Raw genomic sequence first — 22507 nt, 5'->3', positions numbered from 1 at the left:
GTCGAGGACTGGGGCGATGGTGACGGAGACGAGACAAGATGAACGCAGGAGAGACGCAAAAGCGAGCATGGGAGGAGGGGACGGGCGAGCGATTAAGTGAATGAAGGAATCTGAACGAGTGAATTGAGTGAACGATCTGACCCAGCAGATATGTCGTTCTCATTGTCGGCGCTGCTCTTGTCGTCATTGTCATTGTCGTAGTCACCGGTGCCGACGCCGCCGCCGCCGCCGTCGTCATGATCTTTTGTCTCGTATTTTATATGCTCTTGCTTCTCTCGCTCGAACACCGTAACCCAAGGCTGCCCTTTCATAAAACAGCAAGAGGCCCGATCCGAATCCACAAGTGCACGACAAGCATCCGTTCCCCTGGTCTGTCTTTGCTTTCACCATTCGGCCGGCCCCCTGAATGACGAACAATCCGGCATGAAGCAGAGAGCTTGCACTTTGTTCGCGGGCAGGAACACGCTCAGAACGGTGGCACAGGCGTGCCACACAGGAGGAACGCAGTCCTCCGTACGGCGGTGGGCTTTATGCTTGCGATTACGTGGTGACGGTTAACCGAGTACACGACGACAGAGACACCAATCATTCTTCGCTCCCTCACGTCAGAACATCCCTGACCATCAACAAGAAACAATCAACAGCAACGCCAACATTTGACAACAAATGTCCCTCTGCGCCTCTAAATCTGTTTGCTTTCCCGCCCGTTGATTTGACTGCGCTTTGCCTTCCTTTTGTTTTGTCGACTGGCATGCCGGGCCTGTGGATTTGATTAAGCGACCGCCCTTTTTTTTGCCCTCCCGCCATCGTCAACTTCGCTCGCTTCACCCAGCTTCGCTCCTTTCCTTCCGCCCTTCCTCAGCGCACCCGTCGCCTTCTCCGGAGCCCATTCCCGCCTTCCCCTCCTCGCTGCAACAATCTGTGCTGCCAGCAGCCGGCCAATTCCACTCTACTTTGCTCAACTCCGCTCCGCTGCAGCCCGTCGCTCACCTGCGCCTCAAGCAGCCTCCTCCACCCCCCGTGCGGCGACCTCCACAACACCATTCTCTCTCCACTCTGAGAACCCCCTCTTGCTGCCGACGAACACGCGCGCCTTTCTCGTGATTGCCTCCTGAGCTGGGCACGCTTCAGCGCCAAACTCGGCCGGCGCACGTGCGGGCGCAATGGCTGCACAGCGGGATCTGGGGAAGGCGCTCGCGAAGAAGGGCGGCTTGACGCTGGCCCAGCTGGCCAGCTATGACGATGTGCTCACAGATGCATTGGTAGATCGCGTATGTGCCGCTCTGTGCCTTTGGCGCTTGTCGACTTTCATTGTACGGTATGGTTCTGACCCGTCCGCTTCCGCAGGTCTACTTCTGGGCCACGATCCGCAAAAACCGCCCCCGTTTCTCGCCCTCGCGTGGCATCCAGGAGGAGGAGGTCGCCTCCATTCTGCGCGACTTCGTCATCGTCGAAAAGGACCCAAAGCGCGCCACGGACGAGATTCTCAAGCTGGCCGGCATCAGGAAGTACGTCGATCGGCTGAAGACGCCGGACGAGAGAGAGCACTTTCAGCGCCACCTGCGCAAGTACGTCAACATCTACCTTCCGGATTGTCCCTTTGAGGTTTCCACCACGAATCGCTACACGATTGACACTCATGAAGCCTGCGTGATGGCGCGCAAAGACATCCGCAAGGGCGAGGTCATCAAGTATCTTAGTGGCATACAGGTCGCCATAACCGAAGAAGAGTTCAAGGCCCTGTCGCGTGACGATGTTCGACTCGACTTCAGCATTGTGCACTCCAGCCGGAAGAAAACACCCAGCCTCTTCCTCGGCCCGGCGCGGTTTGCAAACCACGACTGCAACGCAAACGCACGCCTAAGCACGACAGGCAGCCACGGCATGCAAATCATCGCCACGCGGGACATCAGCGTTGACGAGGAGATCACCGTGACGTACGGCACCGACTATTTTGGCGAGGACAACTGTGAGTGCCTCTGCGTCACGTGTGAGAGATTGAGAAGGAACGGATGGGCGGTGCACGCTGGCAGCGGGAAAGAGGACGAAGAAAGCGAAGAAAAGGAGCAAGCTGAGGATTTGGAGCAGGAGCAGAAGGTGTCCGTCGCTGAGAATTGCGATGGGCAGCGGAAGCGAAAGTCCTCTGCTTTGCACGAAGACGACCTCCTAACTGGTCCTTCTACACCCGGGAGCGCATCTAAGCGTCAGAAGTTGACCACACCCGATCGTGACACGAACAGCCGCCAAGCGACCCCGCGCGGACGTCGCACTGTTCGAGAGGTGAAGGTTAAGTCAGAGAGCACGTCTGCCCAGCAGTCGCTCAGAGACCTGCCCGCTGGCGCCCCACAAGCCGAGTCACATATCTCGATGGACGTTGCGGCGCTGCCGGACTTGCACCAGCAGAGCGGCTGCCATACCCGCACTCGGTCGCTCCGTGCAAGCTCTGGCGAATCGGGCGACTCCCGCTCCAGCTCGACCGCCGCGTCCTCGGTGTTTTCGTCCAGGTCGCAAGGCACTGGTGTCACCTCGGACGGCGAGATCATGGACAGCATCGTGGTCAAAGTCCTCGGGGACGACTTCATTGCGGTAGATGCGGCTACCACAACGGCTTCCGCAGCTACGACGACGCAGACGTGTCCTACCACCGTCAGCGTAACAACAACCGCTGCTACTAGGTGTACAACAGATATCAATGCCGAGGTCACGGCAACGGCAGGGCAGGAGCAGAATGCGGACGAAGATCTATCCGACGGCGAGCTTACGACCCTTTCTCAATTTTCAGTTGACGAGTCGTCCGGCATGGCGATCCGGCTCTCCGAGCGACTCATCAAAAAGAGGAAGAAGTGGAACCGCGAGCTGGCCGCTCTGCGCGAGGGATCCATGGAGCGCTCACTGGTTGAATACCTCGAGGAGCCTGCCGTTGCGGTTCTCTCGACCGAGACGGACGTGAGCGCCGGAACCGACGGCCCAGGGCGACACCCAGGAGACTACACCATGACGCGCCGACTTCTCTCTGGCCCGTACAGCCGCTGGGTCGAGTGCCAAACTTGCGATGCAATGTTCGTCCAGGAGGACGCTTATCTGACCCGCAAGGAGTGTCCCCGCTGCGAGCGACATTCCAAGCTGTACGGCTTCGCGTGGCCGAAGACTGAGCGTGAGGGCAAGTGGGACACGGAGGAGCGGGTGCTGGATCACAGGACGGTGCATCGCTTCGTGGAGCCGAGCGAGGAGCGCAAGATCAAGAAGGGTGGTAGGAAGAGCCTGCAGATTGAGGCTCTCCGGGCCAGGGAAAGCCTCGAGCGCACCAGGAGTGTGAGCCAAACGGGCACCCCGGCAGAAGGGAGCCCTCGGCGGAGTGGAAGAAGGCGTGCCAGAAGCAGACTGACCAGGTGACGAGGACGTTGACGATAGCCCCCACCCGTGTTGTGCCGGACGAGTGCTTCGAGGTATCAACCACGTGCGACCGCATGGGAGGCCCGACTCTCACGCAGTTTTTGTCGCCTTCGCCTCTCCTCGTCGAATCCACTTTTCATCTTCATTAACCCCATCTTCCAATCCTTGGCATCGTCGCCGACCTTGTCGCTTGACTTGTAAAATATATATATATATACACCTCTGCTCAGCGCGGCGTCATTATACTACCTTCTCATCGCATAATTGATTTTTTTTTGAATTTATTTCTCCACCTGGCATTACTGACGGACTCGTCTGGCTGACATGGTTTAAGCCAAACTCCCTGTTGCCACAACCACCACACCACCCCCATTAAATTCAAATACCCGCTTTGCAGCGTCATGCTCGCTGGCGGTCATAAGAAGAACTTGGGGGAAAAAAATTAATTTAAACACCTTCATCTTGCTTCGGGCTTGTTTCTCCTACACTGCATTTTTCTGTAGAGCGACTGGGAAGTGAGCCTTTTCATTATTACTTGTTTTCTCCCCTCTTTCACCCGCACTCTCGATCGCTTCGGGCGCGTCCCTTTCGGTCCTTCTACTAAATGGTTCAAGAATCAATCAAGAGGACTTTTGCTCGGTCACGCTGGGGATCCTCTTTTGGAGAAAAGACGTGTGCGTTTCCTTTGCTGGGCTGGACGACGGGGAGACGGGAGCCAAAAATCCAGGAGCGTCGTCTTGACCCGTGAGTCCAATACGCATATTTACATGTACACACTAGAAGGGAGAGACAACGGTTTCAAACCATTCCGTTTCATTTCATCATCTACGTAAATTTATCGTTACTCGTCTCAAATCAAGGCAATGTTGCTATAATGCTTAACGCGAACGCTCTTGAAGCAGCTCAATTTTGCTTGCAATGACATCCGTTGTGCACACCGTAGCCCAAACAATGAGAATGAAAACAAAACGGTCTGATCCCCTTCTATCCGGAATCTCTGGACCAGATCATTGGTTACGACGCTTCTGATGACCGTCCCGGAAAGTCGAGTCTGGAACCCGAGGGTTTCGGGCTGATTTTATTTGTGAACTCCAACTGCGGTCTGACTGACGTTTTGACAATGCCTGCGAAATGCGGTCCTACGTTAGCGAGCTTCTTCTCATACCCATACTGGGCCTGTCAATGACAGCGCTTTCCAATTTGCTGCCGGGCGTTTGCAGCATGTTACTCAATCGAAGGTTCGAGCGTTTGAGTTTCGAGTGCTTTCGTAGTTTTTTCCTCGCAACCATGACGGGTACGGACGACTTGGTGACGAGATAATTGCTAAATGAGCCAAGAAGCACACCTTTCAGCGCTGAGCGACCTCGGGAGCCAAGGATGACGAGGGTGGGCTCCAGGTAGTCGATCTGTGTACCAGATGTCATCAGTACTGTTCTGCTCTACATGGACAAACATGATCAAATGGAAAGAGGTACATACAACTTCGGTGATCATGTGTTTGGGACTTTTACAATGAAACACCTCGACCACGATTCTGGCCTGCAGCTTGGTTTTTCTCAGCAGCTTGATACATCGCTCCGTGATCTCCTCGGTGGCGTGATAGCGTTCACTCTCGAATTTGTCCTTGTATCTGCCCATGGACATGGTTCTCGCGTTGCTGAGGCTTCGTCGCCCGTCAGTAGAGGCCTTGCCGCGCACTTCTCCCGGTACGACTAAGCCTTGCTGATTGCTCAGCGTCCGCACGATGGCCGCAGCCTCCTTCATCTGATTCGGGCCTTCTCCGATGGCAACCGAATTGCTGGTTGTCCCAGACACGTCTCCACCCGTTCCTACTTCTTCGTCAACGGCATATACAGCAAGAAGCGTGTCTCCGTCTCGGAGAACGGTCCCGATCGTCCACTCTAGAGCGTAAGCAGCCTCTTCGCTCAAGTCGGTCGCCACCAAATACATTCGTTGCCTCCTTAGCCCCTGCTCCGCTTCGGCCTGGTACTTGCGAAAGTCACCTCTCAGAATTTGACGTATGCACCTGTGTGCCTCCGGAGAGCTGTGAATCGGTGACAAGGTAAGCGCCATCTTCTGCGCAGTATTGAAATCGGACCGAGTTTGCTCCTCCTCGCTGTCCACCGGTGTCGAAACACCGGACGCACCTCCAGCGCCTACATCAAATGACGTTCGTGGATGAATGACCGGTTTTCCTAGCTTTTTAGAGAAAAGCTGATCCGCACTCAGACCGGGAGAAGAAACGGAAACGTCAAGCAAAGACTTTACCCTGTTACCGGACGCGACATCCTTTCCTGTTCATTGTTAGCACAAAGCAAGCCAGACGTGAAAGTAATCCCCCCCAAAATGACAGGTCAAGATTGAGCAAGTGTACTCGCACGAGGGTGACTATCATTGTTATGGCGGGGATACGAACATGAGCAGGACGTTTTATACTGCTCACATGCACCCCTGCCAAGGGTTATCCCATGAAGTGTGTTGCACAGTGACTGCTCAAATCTTGACAGGTCCTTGAGCTTGTCTTGCAGGTCAACTTACGTTCTTCTTCCGCGGCCGCGAGCAGACTTTGCGCTTGTCTTGGAGACTCGGGAGGGTCGGAATCTTTACGGGCACGTGCGCGACCTCGCTGTCGGTCCATCTCGTCGCCCGAACTCCCAGCAGATTCATCCTCGTCACTGGAGTCCACCGCTTCCTCTTCGTCGTTGTAGTCCTTCGTGAGGCGTACGCCTCCGTCTGGAGCCAACTCTTCGCCTCGCTTGACGTGAGCCGCGTTCTTCGTAGGCAGCTCTGCGAGAACACCACCCGATCTGAGAAGGGCGGCGTCTGAGAGCCGTCGATAAGCTTGGTCAAGATTGATCACCTTGCCTGAGTCTGACACGTACGACCCGGGTGTGCCTGTCACGTGCGGACCACCGGCACCAAGGCTTGGGTGTGCTGGACTCAGTGACCGCGCGTTGTGGCGAGGCGCGGGCGACCTAGACTTGGCGCCCTTTGGCCTGCCGTCAGGCCCATTGCCGAAGACAGACGACATTGCGCCAGCCTTCTTCTTGGAACTGTGGAACATGCCTTCGCCTTGGGACACTCTCTTGGGCAGGGCGTGCGATTCGATGCTGGGCAGCATTTCGAACTGATACGCACTTTCGATGTTTCGCCCAGGACTCGGCAATCCCTGATGGATTGTGGGCAGACTGGGCGACACGGAGCCGTGCGATGCGCGATGGGTGCGTGGCAGACCCGCGGACGCAGGCGGGCTGTCGATATCCAGCATACTCCTGCGCGGCGGTTCTGAGAAGGTTGAGCCCGAGGGACTACTTACGGCACTGCTGCTGCGCCCGTCACCAGACACGGACGCAGCGCGCTGGGCCTTTTGGTGATCGGAACGTTGAATGCCAGGTGCTAAATCGGCCAACAAACCTCGAGCGGGGGACTGGTGCTTGCCAGCGGGACTAGCTGTCCGTGCTCTCGATGTGGTCGTTGCAGATGGCGAAGGCAGCGGCGGGGGAGATGTCTCCGACTTTCGACCCTCGAGCAAGGCCCGTATTTCTCGAGCTTCTTCATCAAGAGCGGCTTCGAGCGACATCTGCTTGGGTGCCATGATGAACGTTGATCAGCCGGGCGTCAGATAAGGTTCGGATGAAGGGCGACGAGATCGTTTGACGAGCGCGTAGACTAGGGGCGGGGCGAGAGGTGACGTTGTGTGCGTGTATGTGAATGTATGCGTAGGCGTGTATGTAGACGTATTTGGCAACCACTGCAGCGCAGACGGAGGACGACTGCGGAGATAAATGAGCTTCTGGGAGACGGTGGCTATGCGAGAGTTAGGCCATGTGGTCTCGTAGGGCAATGTGGTCTTCCCGTCAACCTTTGGGGCTTTGGTTGAAGCGCGTCAAACTAATAGGCAACAGGCGACGGTTCGGGCGATGATTGTGTACAAAACGAGGCGAAGCAGCAGCAGCAGAGGCAGCTTTCAGGCTGGGCAGGGGGGTGTGCTTTGACAATGGCCAGAACCACAGTCTCAGCGTTCGTTAGCCAACCTCTGGGAAGGTGATCGCGGCGCCGTTTGGATTGAGACGTAAAGGCAACATCTGGGGAAAAGAAGGCAGGCTCGGGCGTATGGGTTGATTTTCGGCGGGGAGGCAGTAGAAAATATGAGACGGAGATCTCCCTCACGCGTCGGCAGCGGCAGACGAAAAAGCGCGGTGGAGGATTTGAAGAAGAGGAAGAGGAAGAGGAAGAGGAAGAAGAGGTCGACGAGGAAGAAGGAAGGCGAGTGGCTTAGTCGGGTGGACACGGTTTGGCAGACGGCCAAGAGTGGATGGAGGAGTCAGTCCAGTGGAGAGACGCAAGTGCTGGAGCTCGGGGGTCAGGTCCTTGCTTGCCTGCAGCAATTCGACGGCGCATCGCGTGATTGGCTGGGGAGATCAGAGAGGCCGAGAGGAACTGCGCGCAAGTGTTAGCCAGCGCTCGTCGACAAGCAGCCGGGCAGACGGGCGAGTTGACGCTGCCGACAGGAGGATTCAGAGCAGACGGCCAGCTGTTCGCGCACACAGCTCAGCCGCTCTCCTCTCCCGCCCGGTGCCTCAGCCTCGGTCCTTTGCTCAGATCGACACGTACAGACACACTGGAGCAGCAGGACGTTACGGACAGTGACAAACAGCGACGAGCAGCGCCCGCGAGGAGCTGGCCAGGACTGGCTGGGCAAGAGGTCGAAGAAGACGAATGATGACGGATGACATATTGAGTAGTAAGAGGGCGGGGCTGAAGCTTCCACCAAAGCAGCCAATCACAGGTCGCGGCTTCTGCAGCTTTGCGCAGCAGCAGTAGCAGTGGCTGGAGTTCAGTGCAGGCGTGCTCTGTCCCGGCGACAGAAGCACGACGACGGCGAGAAAAGGACGTCTACGCCGCTTGGCTTCGGCTGTCATGTATCCTCTGCAAACAAATATACACGTACATGCCCGTTCTTCCCGCCGAGAACTCAAGAACTTGAACCTTCTGTCCAGGAGAGACGTTTGGACTCGCAGCGGCAGCTGCTATTCCGTCCTCTGCGTCTCTCCACGCACGCCCCCGCAGACAACACTTTCCTTCAAATGCAAACGGCTTCTTATTTTCACACTCTCTCTGGCTCGGATCGGCCGCCTTCCTGCCAAACGGCAACTTGTCGAGCTCCACCGTCTCACGCGATACTAACATCACAGCAGGATGGAAGCTACGCCGGCGGCAATGGTAAGACACGTAATAGATGACCACACGGTCGGAGCCAGAAGCCCTGCCGCAGCGCCCCGTACGCTGGGGCTGGGCGATGCTGTGCTGGGTCCCGACGTGGTCAACACGTTCGGCGTCGTTGCTGCCGTGCGACTGGTCGTGCTTGTGTTTGGGTACTGGTAGATGATCGTGGTCGATTTCACCGTCGACTGCGCTGGAAACGTGGTCACAACCACAACCGAACCTGGCAGATACGTCCTCGATGTCGTTTGCTGGAGTTCAGAAGCTGTGGAGCTGGGGTTGACGCTTTGTGTTGCTGCAAGGCTGAACATAGCGAGCAAAGCCAACACAAAACGTGCTAGTTGACTATGGCCCATGTTGATACGTTTTTAGGCAGCACGATCCGTTGCTTGAGTGAGAGACGATGGGGAAGTATTGGCGAGATCTTGTTTTCGAATCCTGGCCGTCTTAGAGGTCTCTGGGTGCAAATGGTTCGGTGTAGGCGAGCCGAGCGTGGACGACGACCGGTTAACTCTTTTTCTGTAGCGATTGAAGTTACGGCAGAGTCCTTTGATGACCAGAGAGAAGACGCATAGCCCGCCCTTTATACTGAGATGAGCGCCCGTCAACAAACAAGGGCAAGAAACAAAGTTTCGCACCGACGGGTCATCGTAATAGCCCTGTGTAACGGAACAGGGCCTCTGCCGAGGACAAGCACAACAGGGGCATTGATGAACAGTGAAGCTTGCTATATATCACGACGATCTGGCGCAGGTGATTGCTGGACACTAGGTAGACTGCTTACTCTCGAAGTTGGATCTGCGGTTTTGCAACCGTGGTCGTACTTGCGCTCATGAACCTGCCCGCGAAAGTGCCCATCAAACTTGTACACTTGGCGCAATCAAGCTCAGCAGCGCACATTCATACCAGGAGCGACCCGAAGCCGTCGGGCCTTGGGAGTTCCTCCATTTCAGAAATTAGATATGACAGCCAGTGTCAATGGTCAAGGCACGTTGTTCTCCGTAATCTGGTGGGGGAAACACAATAAGGAGGCTGAGCTTAGAGTGATTGGCTGGAGCAGCGACGCTGAGACCCTGCAAAGACTGCGGAAAGTTGACTGCATCAACCGTCTCGCTTGCTCACGATCATCTCCAATTAAGCTGCCGTTGCTGCTGCCACCACACCGTGCCCTCATCGCTGTCCACCTGTCCTGTAGTCGCTGACAGGTCGCGTGCTCACAATCCGTCCAGTCCTGCCATCGAATATCAGCAGAGTTTAAGCTGCAAAAGAGACCGGACCAAGCTCATCTGGTCAGGAGAGAACCCAGTCGAGCCCTTCAACAATGGCTGGCAGATTCGTGCGCGCATCCAAGTATCGTATGTTCATGCGACACCCGCCCGTCCGCCCGCCCCGCTCACCACCGCTTTCTCATGCTCAAGACGTTAAGCTAACCACGGTCCCAAGGCCATGTCTTTGGACAGCCCACCAAAAGGGAGCAGTGCTACGATGGCCTCCGCATATCCAAGAATGCCTGGGACACCAATCTCATAAAAGCGAATCCTGAATATCTCGCAGTCAATTGGGAGGCTAGTGGGGGAGGTGCCTTTGCCGTCATTCCCATCAACGAGCGTGGCCGTGCCCCCGATCGCATACCTCTCTTCCGAGGCCACACAGCAGCTGTGCTGGACACCGACTGGAACCCCTTTGATGATCATCTGCTCGCGTCCGGCTCGGACGACGGCAAGGTCTTTCTATGGAGGGTGCCTGAGGGCTTTACCTTGCATACGGACGCCGAAGAGCCGGCCGACGTGTCGCCCGTCGGCCGACTAGCTGGCCATTCGAGAAAGGTGGGACACGTGCTCTTCAACCCGGCCGCAGCCAACGTGGTGGCCAGTTCGAGCGGCGATTACACGATCAAACTGTGGGACATTGAACAGGGACAAGCCAGGCTTACCCTGAAACACGCAGACATTGTGCAAAGCTTGTCGTGGAGTGCGGACGGTGCGCTGATGGTCACAACGAGCAGAGACAAGAAGCTTAGGATCTGGGACGTGCGGCAGGAAAAAGCCGTGCAGGAGAACCCGGTATGTACAGGAGCCTTCCACAGGAGGTGCGCAGGTGCTAACCTGCCTTTCAGGGCCACCCAGGCGCAAAGAACAGCAGAGCCGTGTGGATGGGTGAGCACGACAGGATCGCGACGACCGGATTTTCACGAATGAGCGACCGTCAGCTCGGTCTGTGGGATATCAAGAATCCGAAAGAGCCCATAGGAGGATTCCAGATTCTCGACTCGCTTTCGTCCATCTGCATGCCCTTCTGGGACGACGCCACGAAGATGCTGTATCTGGCAGGAAAAGGGTAACAAAGAGACGTGTCTGCGCGTTAATCACCGCTAACAACTTCTTTAGAGACGGCAACATTCGCTACTATGAGTACGAGAACGACAAATTTGAGTATCTTTCCGAGTACAAGTCCGGAGACCCTCAGCGAGGCATCGCCTTCCTTCCCAAGCGTGGCGTCAATCTGCACGAAAACGAGATCACCCGGGCGTACAAGACGGTCAACGATTCATGGATTGAGCCAATTTCGTTCATCGTGCCGAGGCGGGCAGAGGTCTTCCAGGAGGATATCTACCCGCCAACTTCTGGACTTAAGGCTGGTGTGTCTTGCAAAGAGTGGTTTGACGGCAAGACGGGCCTGCCTCCCAAGATCTCTTTGGAGAGCGTGTACGAAGGCAAGGATCCAGTCGAAGTCAAGTCGGACTACAAGCCGCGGGAGGCGCTGACGTCCAACGCCACGACGACTAAGACTGAGCCGCCCAAACCAAAGCCAGAACCGGAGGCGTCGTCGGTTCGCAGCCCCGCGTCGCGGGGCCCACCAGCTGAGATGAAGGACAACAAGGCATCCATTTCGGCCATGGCAAACAAGTATGCTGACAAGGATGACGAGATGTCCGAGGACGATGCCTCCAGCTTTGAAGAAGTCCCAAAGCCGGTTGAGAGGCCATCTGTTTCAGCGGCACGGCAAGACGAGAAGGAAAAGGCTTCCACTGTCACGAAGGAACCTGCCAAAGAAGAGTCTAAATCAGCGGCGTCGGTGAAGTCGCCCACGACTGCTTCTGCGTCGCAGGCTCCACGGACTACATCTGGAAACACCTGGTCCAAAGGTGCCGAATCCGCAACATCCAGTGGTGCGCCTACTCCCACAGCAGCAACCGCACCAGCGTCGGCTCCCACATCTGGTGGGCCGGCCGAAGGCCTGAGGTCGGCTCTTGTCGAGATGAAGGAGCAAAACAGTCGTATCCTTAGCTTACTCGAGCAGCAAGGCCGCGCGTTGGGAAAGCAGACGGAGCAGATCATGATCCTGACCGAAGAAGTGGAGAGATTGAAAGGAAAGGGCGGCAGTGCGCCTGCAGACGCTGGAAATGCGGATTTGCTGGAAAAGATCAGGAGACTGGAACTTGAGCTTGAGGAAGCACGAAGCTCGTGAGTCCAATCTAGATGAGCCTTCATGATTGCTCCGGTTGTTTTCGGCGAATGGAGGGAGCCTGGCCGATACTCATGTTTGACCTTTAGCGACAGTTGATACGTCCATGTGTGTTCGAATCATCATCTTTCCTTCCTGCGTCACTTTCTTACATGCATCTAAAATTCCTTAAACTTCACCTCAATCTCTGTACCACTGACAGCGACAAGTTTTTGTCCTCTTTCGACTCTCTTGGTGACGCACGAAAGGCTGTGAAACGAGGAACACACTCTTATTGGCTTTCGAGTGTTCGCAAGCACCGAGACGCTGAGCTTAAACCGTGCAATCGAATCATCTGCCGTACGTGTCGCGCTCCCGATTTGTGTTTATCAAATGTGAAGTTATGACGGTCGATTACGTCGATCTCGCATGCTCGGCTTGACTTGGAGAGTCTTGAAAGATCCTCTCGGCATCATGCAACGCCTTAGCGAAAAGGTAGCTTGGCATCTATGAGAATACTTGTGGACACCGCTCGTATCAGCCATTTTCGCTCATATTCGCTCATTAGACGCTACTCGCTCTCTTACAACCTCGTGAACTGGCACGGCTGACAACTGTCTGGGCGGCTGTCCTTACGACGGGTCTTAATGCCGTCAGATACGCGGCCTGATTTTCTGCAATATCATTTTTTGGCATTGCTTTTTACCAAATTTTCACCAGCTCTTCGGACTGACTCCGCATAAGAATTGCTTCTCCGCTAGAAAGTATCGACCCCACGGGCTCACTGAAGGATGACATGAGTGAAATCGAGGATGGATGTTTGCATTCGTCTAGATGCACGTGACAATGACCAATCAATGTTCGACGCTAGTCCGTCGGTCCGATCCGGGAAAATGCACGAGAGGAAGCGAGACACAGCCTCGCTTGCGTTCAGCTGGACGCAGGGGATATTTCCATCGCCGCTGCTTTCACAAGTACATCTCAGTTGGCTCTGTGAATAGACACTAGATCCACACAATGGATGCCTTATCGGCTGCAGTCTCTAATTTCAAGCCTTTCAGGAATCGCAGGCCCCGCGACGACGAAGACGAAGGTGAGACAACGGATCACCCTTTGGCAGGTGGCGGCCATGCCGGGCGCGAAACCGAGCGGATTCTTCAGGTTCGAGTGAGTACGGCGCTGCGACACTTCCTCGTGGATGAGCGCATACTCGCCAAGGAACACGCCGGCCTGAATGACCCAGATCATCAACACAGTCAGCAACTACGTCGCCTCCTTCTTCAGCCACATGCAATCGTTCCACCAGAGCTAACGGATCGATCGCACCCTCTTCAGGACTATTTCGTCAGCTCAAGCCACAACACGTATCTTTTGGCACACCAACTGTACGGTAAGGCGTCCGCCGAAGCATATGAAGAGCACCTCAAAGCAGGTGCGCGATGTGTTGAGATCGACGCTTGGGACGGTGAGGACAACGATGAGCCAAAAGTTACCCACGGCTGGACGCTCACGCAGCATATTCCTTTCAAAGACGTATGCGAGACTATTCGCGACGTGGTAGACCATGAGCAATCCCAATCGTTTGAGCAACAAGGCCATCGGCCATCGCCAGTCCTGATCTCGCTGGAGAATCACTGCGGTCCGCAAGGCCAGCTAAGAATGGTCGAGATCATGAAGGAAGTCTTTGGAGATCGACTTCTTAGCAAACCTGTACGCGACAAGGGACATAGAGCACAGGCTGGCATGCCGGACGATTCCATCTCGCTTGCAGAGCTGGGTAACAAGATCGTGCTTATCGTCGAGTATCATTTTCCGGAGGAGAAGGTGGAGAGCGGCGAAGAGGAGTCCGACCTCGATGACGACGAGAGAGAGGAGCTCCGCCGGTACAGGAAGAAGAAAGAGGAGGCGGCTCCGTCCGCCATCATCATCCCAGAGCTATCTGAGCTTGGCGTGTACGCGCAGTCTGTCAAGCCACCAAGCAATGCTTGGTTCGAGAAGGGAATTCTTGACGGCTCGCCTCATCATCCGCTAATCAACATCTCCGAGACCGGTTTGGCTTCGCATTTGCCGACACATGCACAACTCATTGCGCAACACAACTCCAACCATCTTATGAGGGTCTATCCAAAAGGTACACGCGTCTCGTCTGGAAACCTCAATCCCGTTCCTTTTTGGAACGTCGGCGCGCAGATATGTGCACTGAACTGGCAGACCTTTGGCGCAGCGATGCAGCTCAACGAAGCATTGTTCACAGGCACAGACGGCTACGTGCTAAAACCAACTTACCTACGTCAGGGAGGTAGAAGCGTGGAGAAACTTGCGAAGAAGAGAAAGCTACGGTTGCACGTTGCCGGCGCGACGGACGTTCCCGTACCCGCCGATCGTGCCCAGGATGGCAGTGACATCAAGCCATATCTGACGTGCAGTCTGATCAATCCGTCCCACGAAGGTCCTGACCCGGAGCCGTCGAAGCAGAAGACTAGGCCGTACCGTCAGCACCACCTCACCGCGTCCTTCCATCACCATTCCAATCCGCCAAACGTCGATCCAATCTGGAACGATGTCTTAGAATGGGAGTATGAGGATAGCGAGCTCGCTTTTCTGAGATTACTGATCAAAAGCGACGATGCGTTCGCGGCCAACCCCAAACTTGCTGTTGCCGCAGTGCGACTGCTTTACGTTGTTGAAAACGAGTGGGTCTTCATTCGAATGCTCAGCTTGAAAGGTCAAGAGACGACATGCACTTTGTTGGTCATGTTTGAGTTTGTAGATGATTAATTCAACCAGTCCAAATTATGAGTGGATGAAGGTTGAAAGTTGAACCAAGGGAAACGAAAGCAGATTCACAAAGGTTGACGTGAAATCGCATCGCAATGCGATCGAAGCGTGCTCACGCGATCGCTTTTGGCGGATAGCCCCACTTTATTCAGGATCGTCCCCTTTCCCCAAGGAGGAGACTTATGTGCTTTAACGCGGATTTTAACGTTGTACCATGGACGCGACGAGTGGGCCTGAAAAAGTAGCGAATAATACAAGGAAGACCTGCTTTCAGGCCGTTGGCAGGGACTGCAGGGAGTAGTAATACAACGGTCCCGCCGTGCTGAAACATGGCAGGAGAGCCGACGAGGTTTCGACCCTCTGCCAACTGTCGTCCAAGGAAACCGGTAAACAAGTTACTGATGTAATTTTATCTTTGTTCTAGGCTGTCAATTCGGAGACTGAAGACGTTGCTGATATAATACTCATCCTCATGCGAAGCGAAAGCCTACGCTTCGGACAGGTGGAACCTCTTGTCAAGAACGTTTCTGCTACAGCACAGGATTCCTATGTCAAAATTGCACAATCGATATGCTTTCTCCATTGTTATGTCATATTTTTTTTCCTATTGTAGATAAAACAAGCGACAGAAAGCAGGATTACCACGGTGTATCGTAGACAGAGCATATGCCAGATAGCCTGCATAAAAAAGTGTAAAATTCTTTATCTGAACATCTCTATTCACGCGCCGAGCCATTGAACGAGGATATTGTATGAAACTGTGAACCCGATGAAGCCTTATAGCTCTTCGCCACGGCGCATCCAGACAACGGGGCCTTCGTATTCCTTTCTTCCCTTAACCACATAATAGACGGAGGCAATGATCAAAACGCCAGCGAGCATGATGCTAGACCAGTTCATGGTAGTCGCGGTGGTAGGAGTCACAACGGGCCAGGTGATGAAGAAGACGAGCGGCGGCAGGAACAACAGGGATATGACGTTGACGGCAAGACCGAAGCGTCCGAGAGACCATTTGCGAGGAGGCAATGGTGGGCCTGCAAGACGGCGGTAGACGAGACAGCCGATGGTGAGCATGTATGAGCACATGACGGCAAGGGCACCGAGGGACGTGATGGCGTTAAGAGCGACGGACGAGCCAATGTTGATGAGGGAAAGCAGCGCAGTGATCGTAATGGAAAGGAGAACGGCCGGAAGGGGGATGTTCCAGCCTGGAGAGACGCGCGACAGCCAGCTCCAGCCAGGAAGACCTTGGTCACGAGCAAAGGACCAGACCTGACGAGACGAGGCTGCCAATTCGGAAATGCAGCATCCGGTCAAGAGGATGATGACGATTGCGGTGAGAACGTTCGTGGCGGCGTAGCTCTTTGTCGCGTTGTAGAAGATTTGAATAAAAGGGTATCCGCTCGGGCCGGACAGGACGCTCTCGATGTCTCCGAGACAGAAGATCAGGGTCACGCTCATGATGAAGGCCAGCAGACCGTTGAGCAAAATGGAGCTCATGATGGCGCTTGGCAAGGCCGAGGAGGCGCCCTTGATTTCCTCAGCCATGTGGGCCGAACAGTCGTAGCCGATAAGGACGGCAATCGGGGCGAGCAGGCCGATCATGGCAGACAATCCCGTGGTGGACCAGCCACCCTCGTTGGTGAACTCGATGAGAATGTGACCGCTGCTGATGGGCGCCGTCGCCCACAGCGTGATGATCACGGCGAAGAAACCGAGGACGTGGAGGACCAGAGTCACACCCTGGAGCAGCGGAAGCTGATTGGCGAAGATGGTGTTGAAGAAACTGGAGAAGATGATGGTGGCGATGGCCAGAAGCGTACCGTGCCAGTTCTTCCAGACGTAGCTGGAGTCGTTCATGGCGATGAGGCCTTGGATCATGGTGCCGACAAGGAAAGCAACGGAGGCCAGGTACACCTGCCAGCCGAGACCGGTGACCCATCCGGCCATGTAGCTGAGCAACTTCTGGTGTCGACGGGGGGCCAGCTCAGAGACCCAGTGGTATTGGCCTCCAGCTGTTGGGGACCTGTTCACGGTGTAAGTGTGCGCCAACAATACAGCATGTTGATCGCGTACATGGACGCTAATTCTGCAAGACTGGCGTACACCATGGCTTGACCAATGGTGCAGACAATCGAACCCCAGAATACCAAGCCCGTTCCGCCATTGGTGAGCCAGAAGCTGGTGTATCTGGAAGTCAGTCAGCATCCGTCCGTCTTTTTCTATATTCTCTTGGCAGGCAAAACGAACGATAGCACACCCTCCCAACTAGCAACGCAGGTGGAGGCGAAGCCAAGCATGGTATAGAACTCGAAGTTGCGGCGGAGCACCTGCTTCTTGCCCATGACAATCATGTCGTGGGCATCGGCCTCCGTGCCTCTGTACTCTTCCGGAACATGGCTGATGCTGTTGTCGAACACCTTCGACCGGCTCGAGGTGCTCTCAACCTGGTTGAGCTCGAATCCGGTCGCTCTCTTGTCGTGTTCAGACATGGTACTCAGATCGTCGGCGTGTTGCCTGGATTGAGAGGATGAAAAAGATCGACGACAACAAAGAAAGAATGGGAAGGGAAAAAAAACAATCAGGGAAGAACAAGCTTCAAGTAAAGATAGTTAATATAGCCCATGCTGCGGGCGGAAACCACTGCCATAGAGAGCCAAATCTCCTAGATCGTCCGAGCGGCGGGCGAGAAAAAAGTGCTTCTGCATTTCAGCGAGCGCTCACAGCTGCAGAGCAGACCACCGTCCCCAGTTTTTCTGACGAGCAGTGGCGAGGCCAAACGAGCGGGCTTACCATGGCGCAAGCCGCTCAGAGCCCGATGGTGGTCCTAGCGAAGAGCTACCCGGACGCCGGCTGGTTGGCCCGTTGCATCCATTCCCAGGCTATAGCACTAGACGACGCCCCCAGGGTCGAAAGTGTACCTTGTTGGCCTTCGAGACTGGCACTAGCGGACAACTGCCGAGACAAAAGTTTCGTTCGGCAGCGAGGATACCTACACCCGCAGCGTGTCACGAATCATGAGCAGGCAAAGCGCATTACTGTGCAGTACGAGCGTGGTCGTCTATCAGCGCCATCAAGACGTACAGACCTTATCTGACCCATTCGCCGCTGCACGCACACGATGTATTCGGCACGCTCAAGGAACAGCCTGACGATTCGCAGCAGCTCGACGCTGCCCGCACCGCGCTGGACGCGGTTCCAGTGCCTGAGATTCTGCCGTTCTAGATGCACAATCTGCCCCACGGCTCGGTCCACCCAGAGACACCTTGCGAATCACCCTTGGATTCGTCCTCTTCGGCCTCTAGTCTCGAGGTTGGACATGTTCCCCCCGGCATAGCGCCAGAAGCTAGCCGTGGTGGCCATTTCGAAAAGTTCTTCCCAGGGCAGTGCGCGTTCCCCTGGAGGCTGGAACCCCGCTAAAGGTCGTGCCGGCTTTCCTTCGACATTAGCACCGCGCAGTGCTGCGTTCTTTTGCCCGCGCATGCGCAAGGGCGTTTTCCCGAGCATTCGCACGATTGGCGATTTGCGTTTATGCAAGGCCGTCAAGGACGGCATGTTCTTCTCGAAGATTATCATTGCCTGCGCAGCCAGGGCGCTGGCGGCAGTTACGTACAAGCCTGCAACCGAAACTGCACCTTCGTTCCCTAGGCTGAATGTGGAATAGCCGACGCCAAGCAGTCTGTCTTGTCTCCATCATCGGGCGGGTCAAACTCTATGCGCTCAATGTGCCATTTGGTTGTCGGTTCCGATTCCACGTCTCAGGAGTCTGTCGTGATTCAGGCAGAGTTTGGCCTGCGACCCGCCTTGTTGGACTTTGACGCATTCATCTCACTCCCACCCATCGTTCGGAGAATCTTATTTCCAGCTTGCGCTCGCCGCGCGTTTCCATATTTGCGTTCTTTTAATAATCGATGACAGAAGAGGGTATGTTCGTCACGTATCGCTTGGCCTAAAACGTCCAGGTACGTGCTTCCTTGTTAATATCCGCATCCGCGTCCCGTCTTGTCACCTGGTGAGTGGCGTGCCTCAGGGTCGGGGTCTTCCTCTTCTGTGGACGACAAAAACAAGCACGCCAAAAACTCATGTTCGCAATGGTACTGCTGTCAGGAGAGATCCTTTTGACTTGCCTGTCAGGGCGATCATCTCTGTGCTGTTTGTTCAAGATGCTCAATCATGGGTTGCTGCATGGAAATCCTACGATTCATGTGCTCTCTTAGTTCCCGTGCTATCCTAGCGACAAATCCACGCCATAGCCGCATCCTTCAACACTTCAAGACTCGGGTTGTTCAGGTTATGGATCTGATGACCCGTGCGCGACCTAATCTTGTCACAATGTTGGCCAATTTGATGACCTACGCAATAATAGATCTGTCACCACGCCTCACATAAGTTAAGTGCGAGACAAGGGTTACGTTCAACCTAAGTCGTAGGTAAACAAGAGCTGGAATATCTGATGCAAGAGCACGGCTTCCATCCCCTGTAGGGTTTGGCAAATGCTAAAGATCCAGCACAAACAACTCTTGGTTGAATGAGGAAGACATTGAGTCACGTCTCTTCCTTGCGGGCATGATTTGTATTTGCGCGTGATGAGCAGTCCCGACAATTGCGATATCATGTGCATCTTGTAGCAGGAAACGTCGCCGAGAATGTTATGAAGGGCGAAACGATTATGATTGAGCGGATGGGGTTGAAGTGGAGAGCCGTAAATCTCCCCACATGCGAGGGCGCGATCGTTCAGGACAGTCGTGCGATCTCATCAGAGAATCGATACTCATAGATCAGCGGTGATCCGATTTGAAGTCCGGGGTCTCCATGTTTAGTTCTCATCTGAGATGTAGCGAGAATGAATACCACAAGAGTCATGATCAGAGGCAGGTGACAATGCCTCAGGGTTCGACTACGTACATGGGCGCCAGCGTGATTGCAAATCGAGATTACGGCAGAACGTTCTCGAAAGCGCACATAGGTAGAAGCATTGTGTAAGCTTGTCCAAATTACTCGTAAAAAATATACACACAACGAAAGCAAGATGAGCTTTTTACCGCCGTCTTCTCAGTTCCCATACCATGTCTTGTTTTGAATCGGCGATGACCGGTTCAGCTGGAAGGTTGCCAGCTCTTTCAACTTCCTTCACAATCCCATATGCAGCTTGAGTGAGATCTAACACTTCGCTCATCGTTTCGGGGTCACGAATTTGAGCATTTTCTTCTTCCATTCCAATCTGCCCAGTCAAAAACTTCCCAAGATACGTGACTGCATTCAAGACTTCCTTTCCCTGCGGCACAATGTTTTCTTTGGGCAGCAAGAAGCCATAGCTGCCTGTGTCGCGGAGCTTGATCTGATAAGCATATCTCACTCTCAAATCATGGTACATCCAGTCAAGAAGGCTTCCTCCGCCGGATTCGATCCTAGGTAGGACTTCTTTCCTTCCGGTTTCTTCTGCCACAGCCACGTTGCCTTCACAAGCCGATGTGGTCTTGTAGTAGCGTCCGTGACTGGTCATGCGCATCGCCTTTGCTAATCCTAGTGCAATTTCTTCAAGGTCTTCTAGTGTCGGTGGAGCAGCCTCGCAAGAATAGCTGTAAGGGTACAGAACTTGCTGCGAGTAGCTGTGCAAATCTAGCAGCGCCACAAATTCTGTGTTGCCGCTTTCAGTTTCGTTGCGCGCCCAAGCTGCAAATCTTTGCGCTTCAGCGGCCTGCCATGGTTCCTCGCCCGCGAAGCTCTCGGCGCAAGGGTTCCCACCGGACGCATCGCCAGTCCACTCGAATCCGAAGGCCCGATCCAAGTCAATGCCGCTGCAGAAGCGCAGAGATGTCGGCTGGCGATTTTTGCGCCACAGCCGATCCGTTTCCCATGTGTAGACATATCCGTCCGGATTGAGAGTGGGGATGAAGATCCAGTCGAAGGACTCGAGGAGATTTGTCCACGTTCGATCCTTTCCGTACGACGTGATGACGGCATTGGCAACGTATAGCACGGTACTGATGCTGATCCACTCCCTCGCATGTATACCGCCGGTCAAAACAATCGTCCGGCGTGGTGTCGCGCCATATTCGTCGTTTGTGGGGTGCACACCCACTCGAAGCGCGGGGATGTCGCGGCCCTCCCAACTGACTCCTATGTTTATTAAGCGCACGTGTGTAGGGAACATGGAGGACATAAGACGCAGCCAGGGAGAAATGACGGACAATGGTTGATAGTCCGAGAAGAAAAGATCCTTGGAGTGTGGTTCTAGCGTGGCCGCAAATGGGGCATGCGAGGTCGGGAGCGACTGCGAGATGATATCTGCGAGACCAACATGTGGCATCAACGGCATGTGCGCATTTTGAAGCGATTGAGGCAGGAGAGCAAGGAGGATAGGGACCTATGTTGGTGTAAGCGACAAGTATTCACTGTGTAGGAAACGTCCAGAGCGCACGTCATTCTTCGCAAGTCGCACGTCAACCCAATTGTCATTGAACTCCCAGACGTCCAGGTAAAGATCTCGAGAGGCATCGCCGACGGCGATAGCATCCTCTGCCGTCGAAATATTGAATCGTAGTACGATGTCTTGCCCATATCGCGACCAAGCTCGTCTTGAACCACCACTTGACGTGTCGTGGAAGACAGTAGCCAGACGATTTGCATTTCCATTGCTCTTACACTTGCCCCATATTTTCGCGATCGCCCAGTTCGACAACCGTCTCCATGAAGCCTGAGGTGTGGGCGTGGTCACAGGAGTTCGTCCTGGTGGGGCAGGCGGAACGGCAACGACATGGGCAACAGCCACAGCGAGCAGGAACAGTGTCCGCATGCTGGGTGCGCAAGTCCTTCCAGTGCGGTTCTGCTTTGCGGCAACAGCAGCAGCGCGTTGTATGGACCGTGTGGTTGAAGAAAAGCAGACGAAGGTCGAGGGAACACACTCGCGTGTCTTGATTACCGGTGCCTGATGCGGCGCAGTACCGCAGAGAACTGTTTGCCGAGCCTCAGCTTGTGACTCCGCAAGCAATCAGTTGCAAAGATGTGACTTACGCAATCGGCTCTTAACCACCGCTCTCGACGAAGTGTACGGTCTGCTACGTGATAGCTCATTCACAAAGTTTCTCTATGCCGAGCTCTTTGAGCACGATGACGTGAGTCCTGGGCCATGGCCTTGGTCATGATCATTTCAATCTCTCAATGTCGACACAATTCCGGAGAGGACGTGTCCGATATCTCATATTTTTAAATTGTTTGTATCGGAAGCGAATTGAGTATTGAAACTTAGTCACGGCTGAAATCATCATTAATCACGTCTTCTGAGGCAAGATGACAATGGAAGCCCTCACGTGAACCGGATGATCAGAACGCGGTTCAGCGACGACACTTCATATTTCTCGACTAGATGTCTGCAAGCCGGACAGATTCTTGGCTGCTTAAAAGTAGGAAATCCATACTTCTCTGAATCGGATCATAGAGTAGCGATATCTCTAACAACGGCACCATTGACATTTCACAAGAATATGATGCACTTCGACCTCCATGTGGTGTTCATGCTGCTGAATCCGTGAATGAAAGGCCCCAAGGAGCGGAGAAGGATAAGATATTTGATACTCCAGGCATTGGTGCCATCCAGAATCTGCCTCGTGTACCCATTCGGCTTTTTGGCAGCAATTTGGCCCTTGCGTCTATCGCAAGCCTTGTAAAA

At 54.5% G+C, this 22507-nt stretch overlaps 6 protein-coding genes across 7 annotated transcripts; 3 read left to right on the top strand and 3 right to left on the bottom strand.

Moving 5' to 3' along the window:
• The first annotated feature begins 780 nt into the window (after positions 1-780).
• PV09_07802 (uncharacterized protein) lies at positions 781-3653 on the top strand. Its single transcript, XM_016361614.1, has 2 exons — positions 781-1271; positions 1348-3653. The coding sequence occupies exons 1-2, from the start codon at positions 1164-1166 to the stop codon at positions 3391-3393; spliced, it is 2154 nt and encodes a 717-aa protein (XP_016210474.1). The 5' UTR covers positions 781-1163; the 3' UTR covers positions 3394-3653.
• A 536-nt stretch (positions 3654-4189) lies between these two features.
• Positions 4190-8089, bottom strand: PV09_07801. Of its 2 annotated transcripts, XM_016361613.1 has the most exons (5): positions 8008-8089; positions 7256-7833; positions 5932-7200; positions 4873-5687; positions 4190-4799 (listed from the first exon to the last, which is right to left on the bottom strand). In XM_016361613.1, exons 3-5 carry the CDS (start codon positions 6986-6988, stop codon positions 4533-4535), a joined length of 2139 nt encoding a protein of 712 aa, XP_016210473.1. In that variant the 5' UTR covers positions 6989-7200; positions 7256-7833; positions 8008-8089; the 3' UTR covers positions 4190-4532. The 2 variants fall into 2 exon arrangements, with proteins under 2 accessions (XP_016210473.1, XP_016210472.1); XM_016361612.1 differs by having other exon boundaries at positions 5932-7833.
• Positions 8090-9707: 1618 nt separating this feature from the next.
• PV09_07800 (uncharacterized protein) lies at positions 9708-12412 on the top strand. Its single transcript, XM_016361611.1, has 4 exons — positions 9708-9971; positions 10060-10679; positions 10733-10953; positions 11004-12412. Exons 1-4 carry the CDS (start codon positions 9938-9940, stop codon positions 12082-12084), a joined length of 1956 nt encoding a protein of 651 aa, XP_016210471.1. The 5' UTR covers positions 9708-9937; the 3' UTR covers positions 12085-12412.
• Positions 12413-13034: 622 nt separating this feature from the next.
• PV09_07799 (uncharacterized protein) lies at positions 13035-15531 on the top strand. Its single transcript, XM_016361610.1, has one exon. The coding sequence runs from the start codon at positions 13078-13080 to the stop codon at positions 14836-14838; it is 1761 nt and encodes a 586-aa protein (XP_016210470.1). The 5' UTR covers positions 13035-13077; the 3' UTR covers positions 14839-15531.
• PV09_07798 (uncharacterized protein) lies at positions 15223-17553 on the bottom strand. The gene is made up of 3 exons (XM_016361609.1): positions 17089-17553; positions 16915-17028; positions 15223-16864 (listed from the first exon to the last, which is right to left on the bottom strand). The coding sequence occupies exons 1-3, from the start codon at positions 17328-17330 to the stop codon at positions 15616-15618; spliced, it is 1605 nt and encodes a 534-aa protein (XP_016210469.1). The 5' UTR covers positions 17331-17553; the 3' UTR covers positions 15223-15615.
• Positions 17554-19689: 2136 nt separating this feature from the next.
• Positions 19690-21896, bottom strand: PV09_07797 (uncharacterized protein). The gene is made up of 3 exons (XM_016361608.1): positions 21853-21896; positions 21260-21792; positions 19690-21205 (listed from the first exon to the last, which is right to left on the bottom strand). The coding sequence occupies exons 2-3, from the start codon at positions 21632-21634 to the stop codon at positions 19877-19879; spliced, it is 1704 nt and encodes a 567-aa protein (XP_016210468.1). The 5' UTR covers positions 21635-21792; positions 21853-21896; the 3' UTR covers positions 19690-19876.
• Between the last annotated feature and the right edge of the window lie 611 nt (positions 21897-22507).

The sequence above is a fragment of the Verruconis gallopava genome (genome assembly GCF_000836295.1).
Source record: "Verruconis gallopava strain CBS 43764 unplaced genomic scaffold supercont1.33, whole genome shotgun sequence".
Classification (NCBI taxonomy): domain Eukaryota; kingdom Fungi; phylum Ascomycota; class Dothideomycetes; order Venturiales; family Sympoventuriaceae; genus Verruconis; species Verruconis gallopava.
The sequence above is the reverse complement of the archived record's forward strand: the minus strand, read 5'-3'. Positions and strand labels throughout refer to the sequence as shown.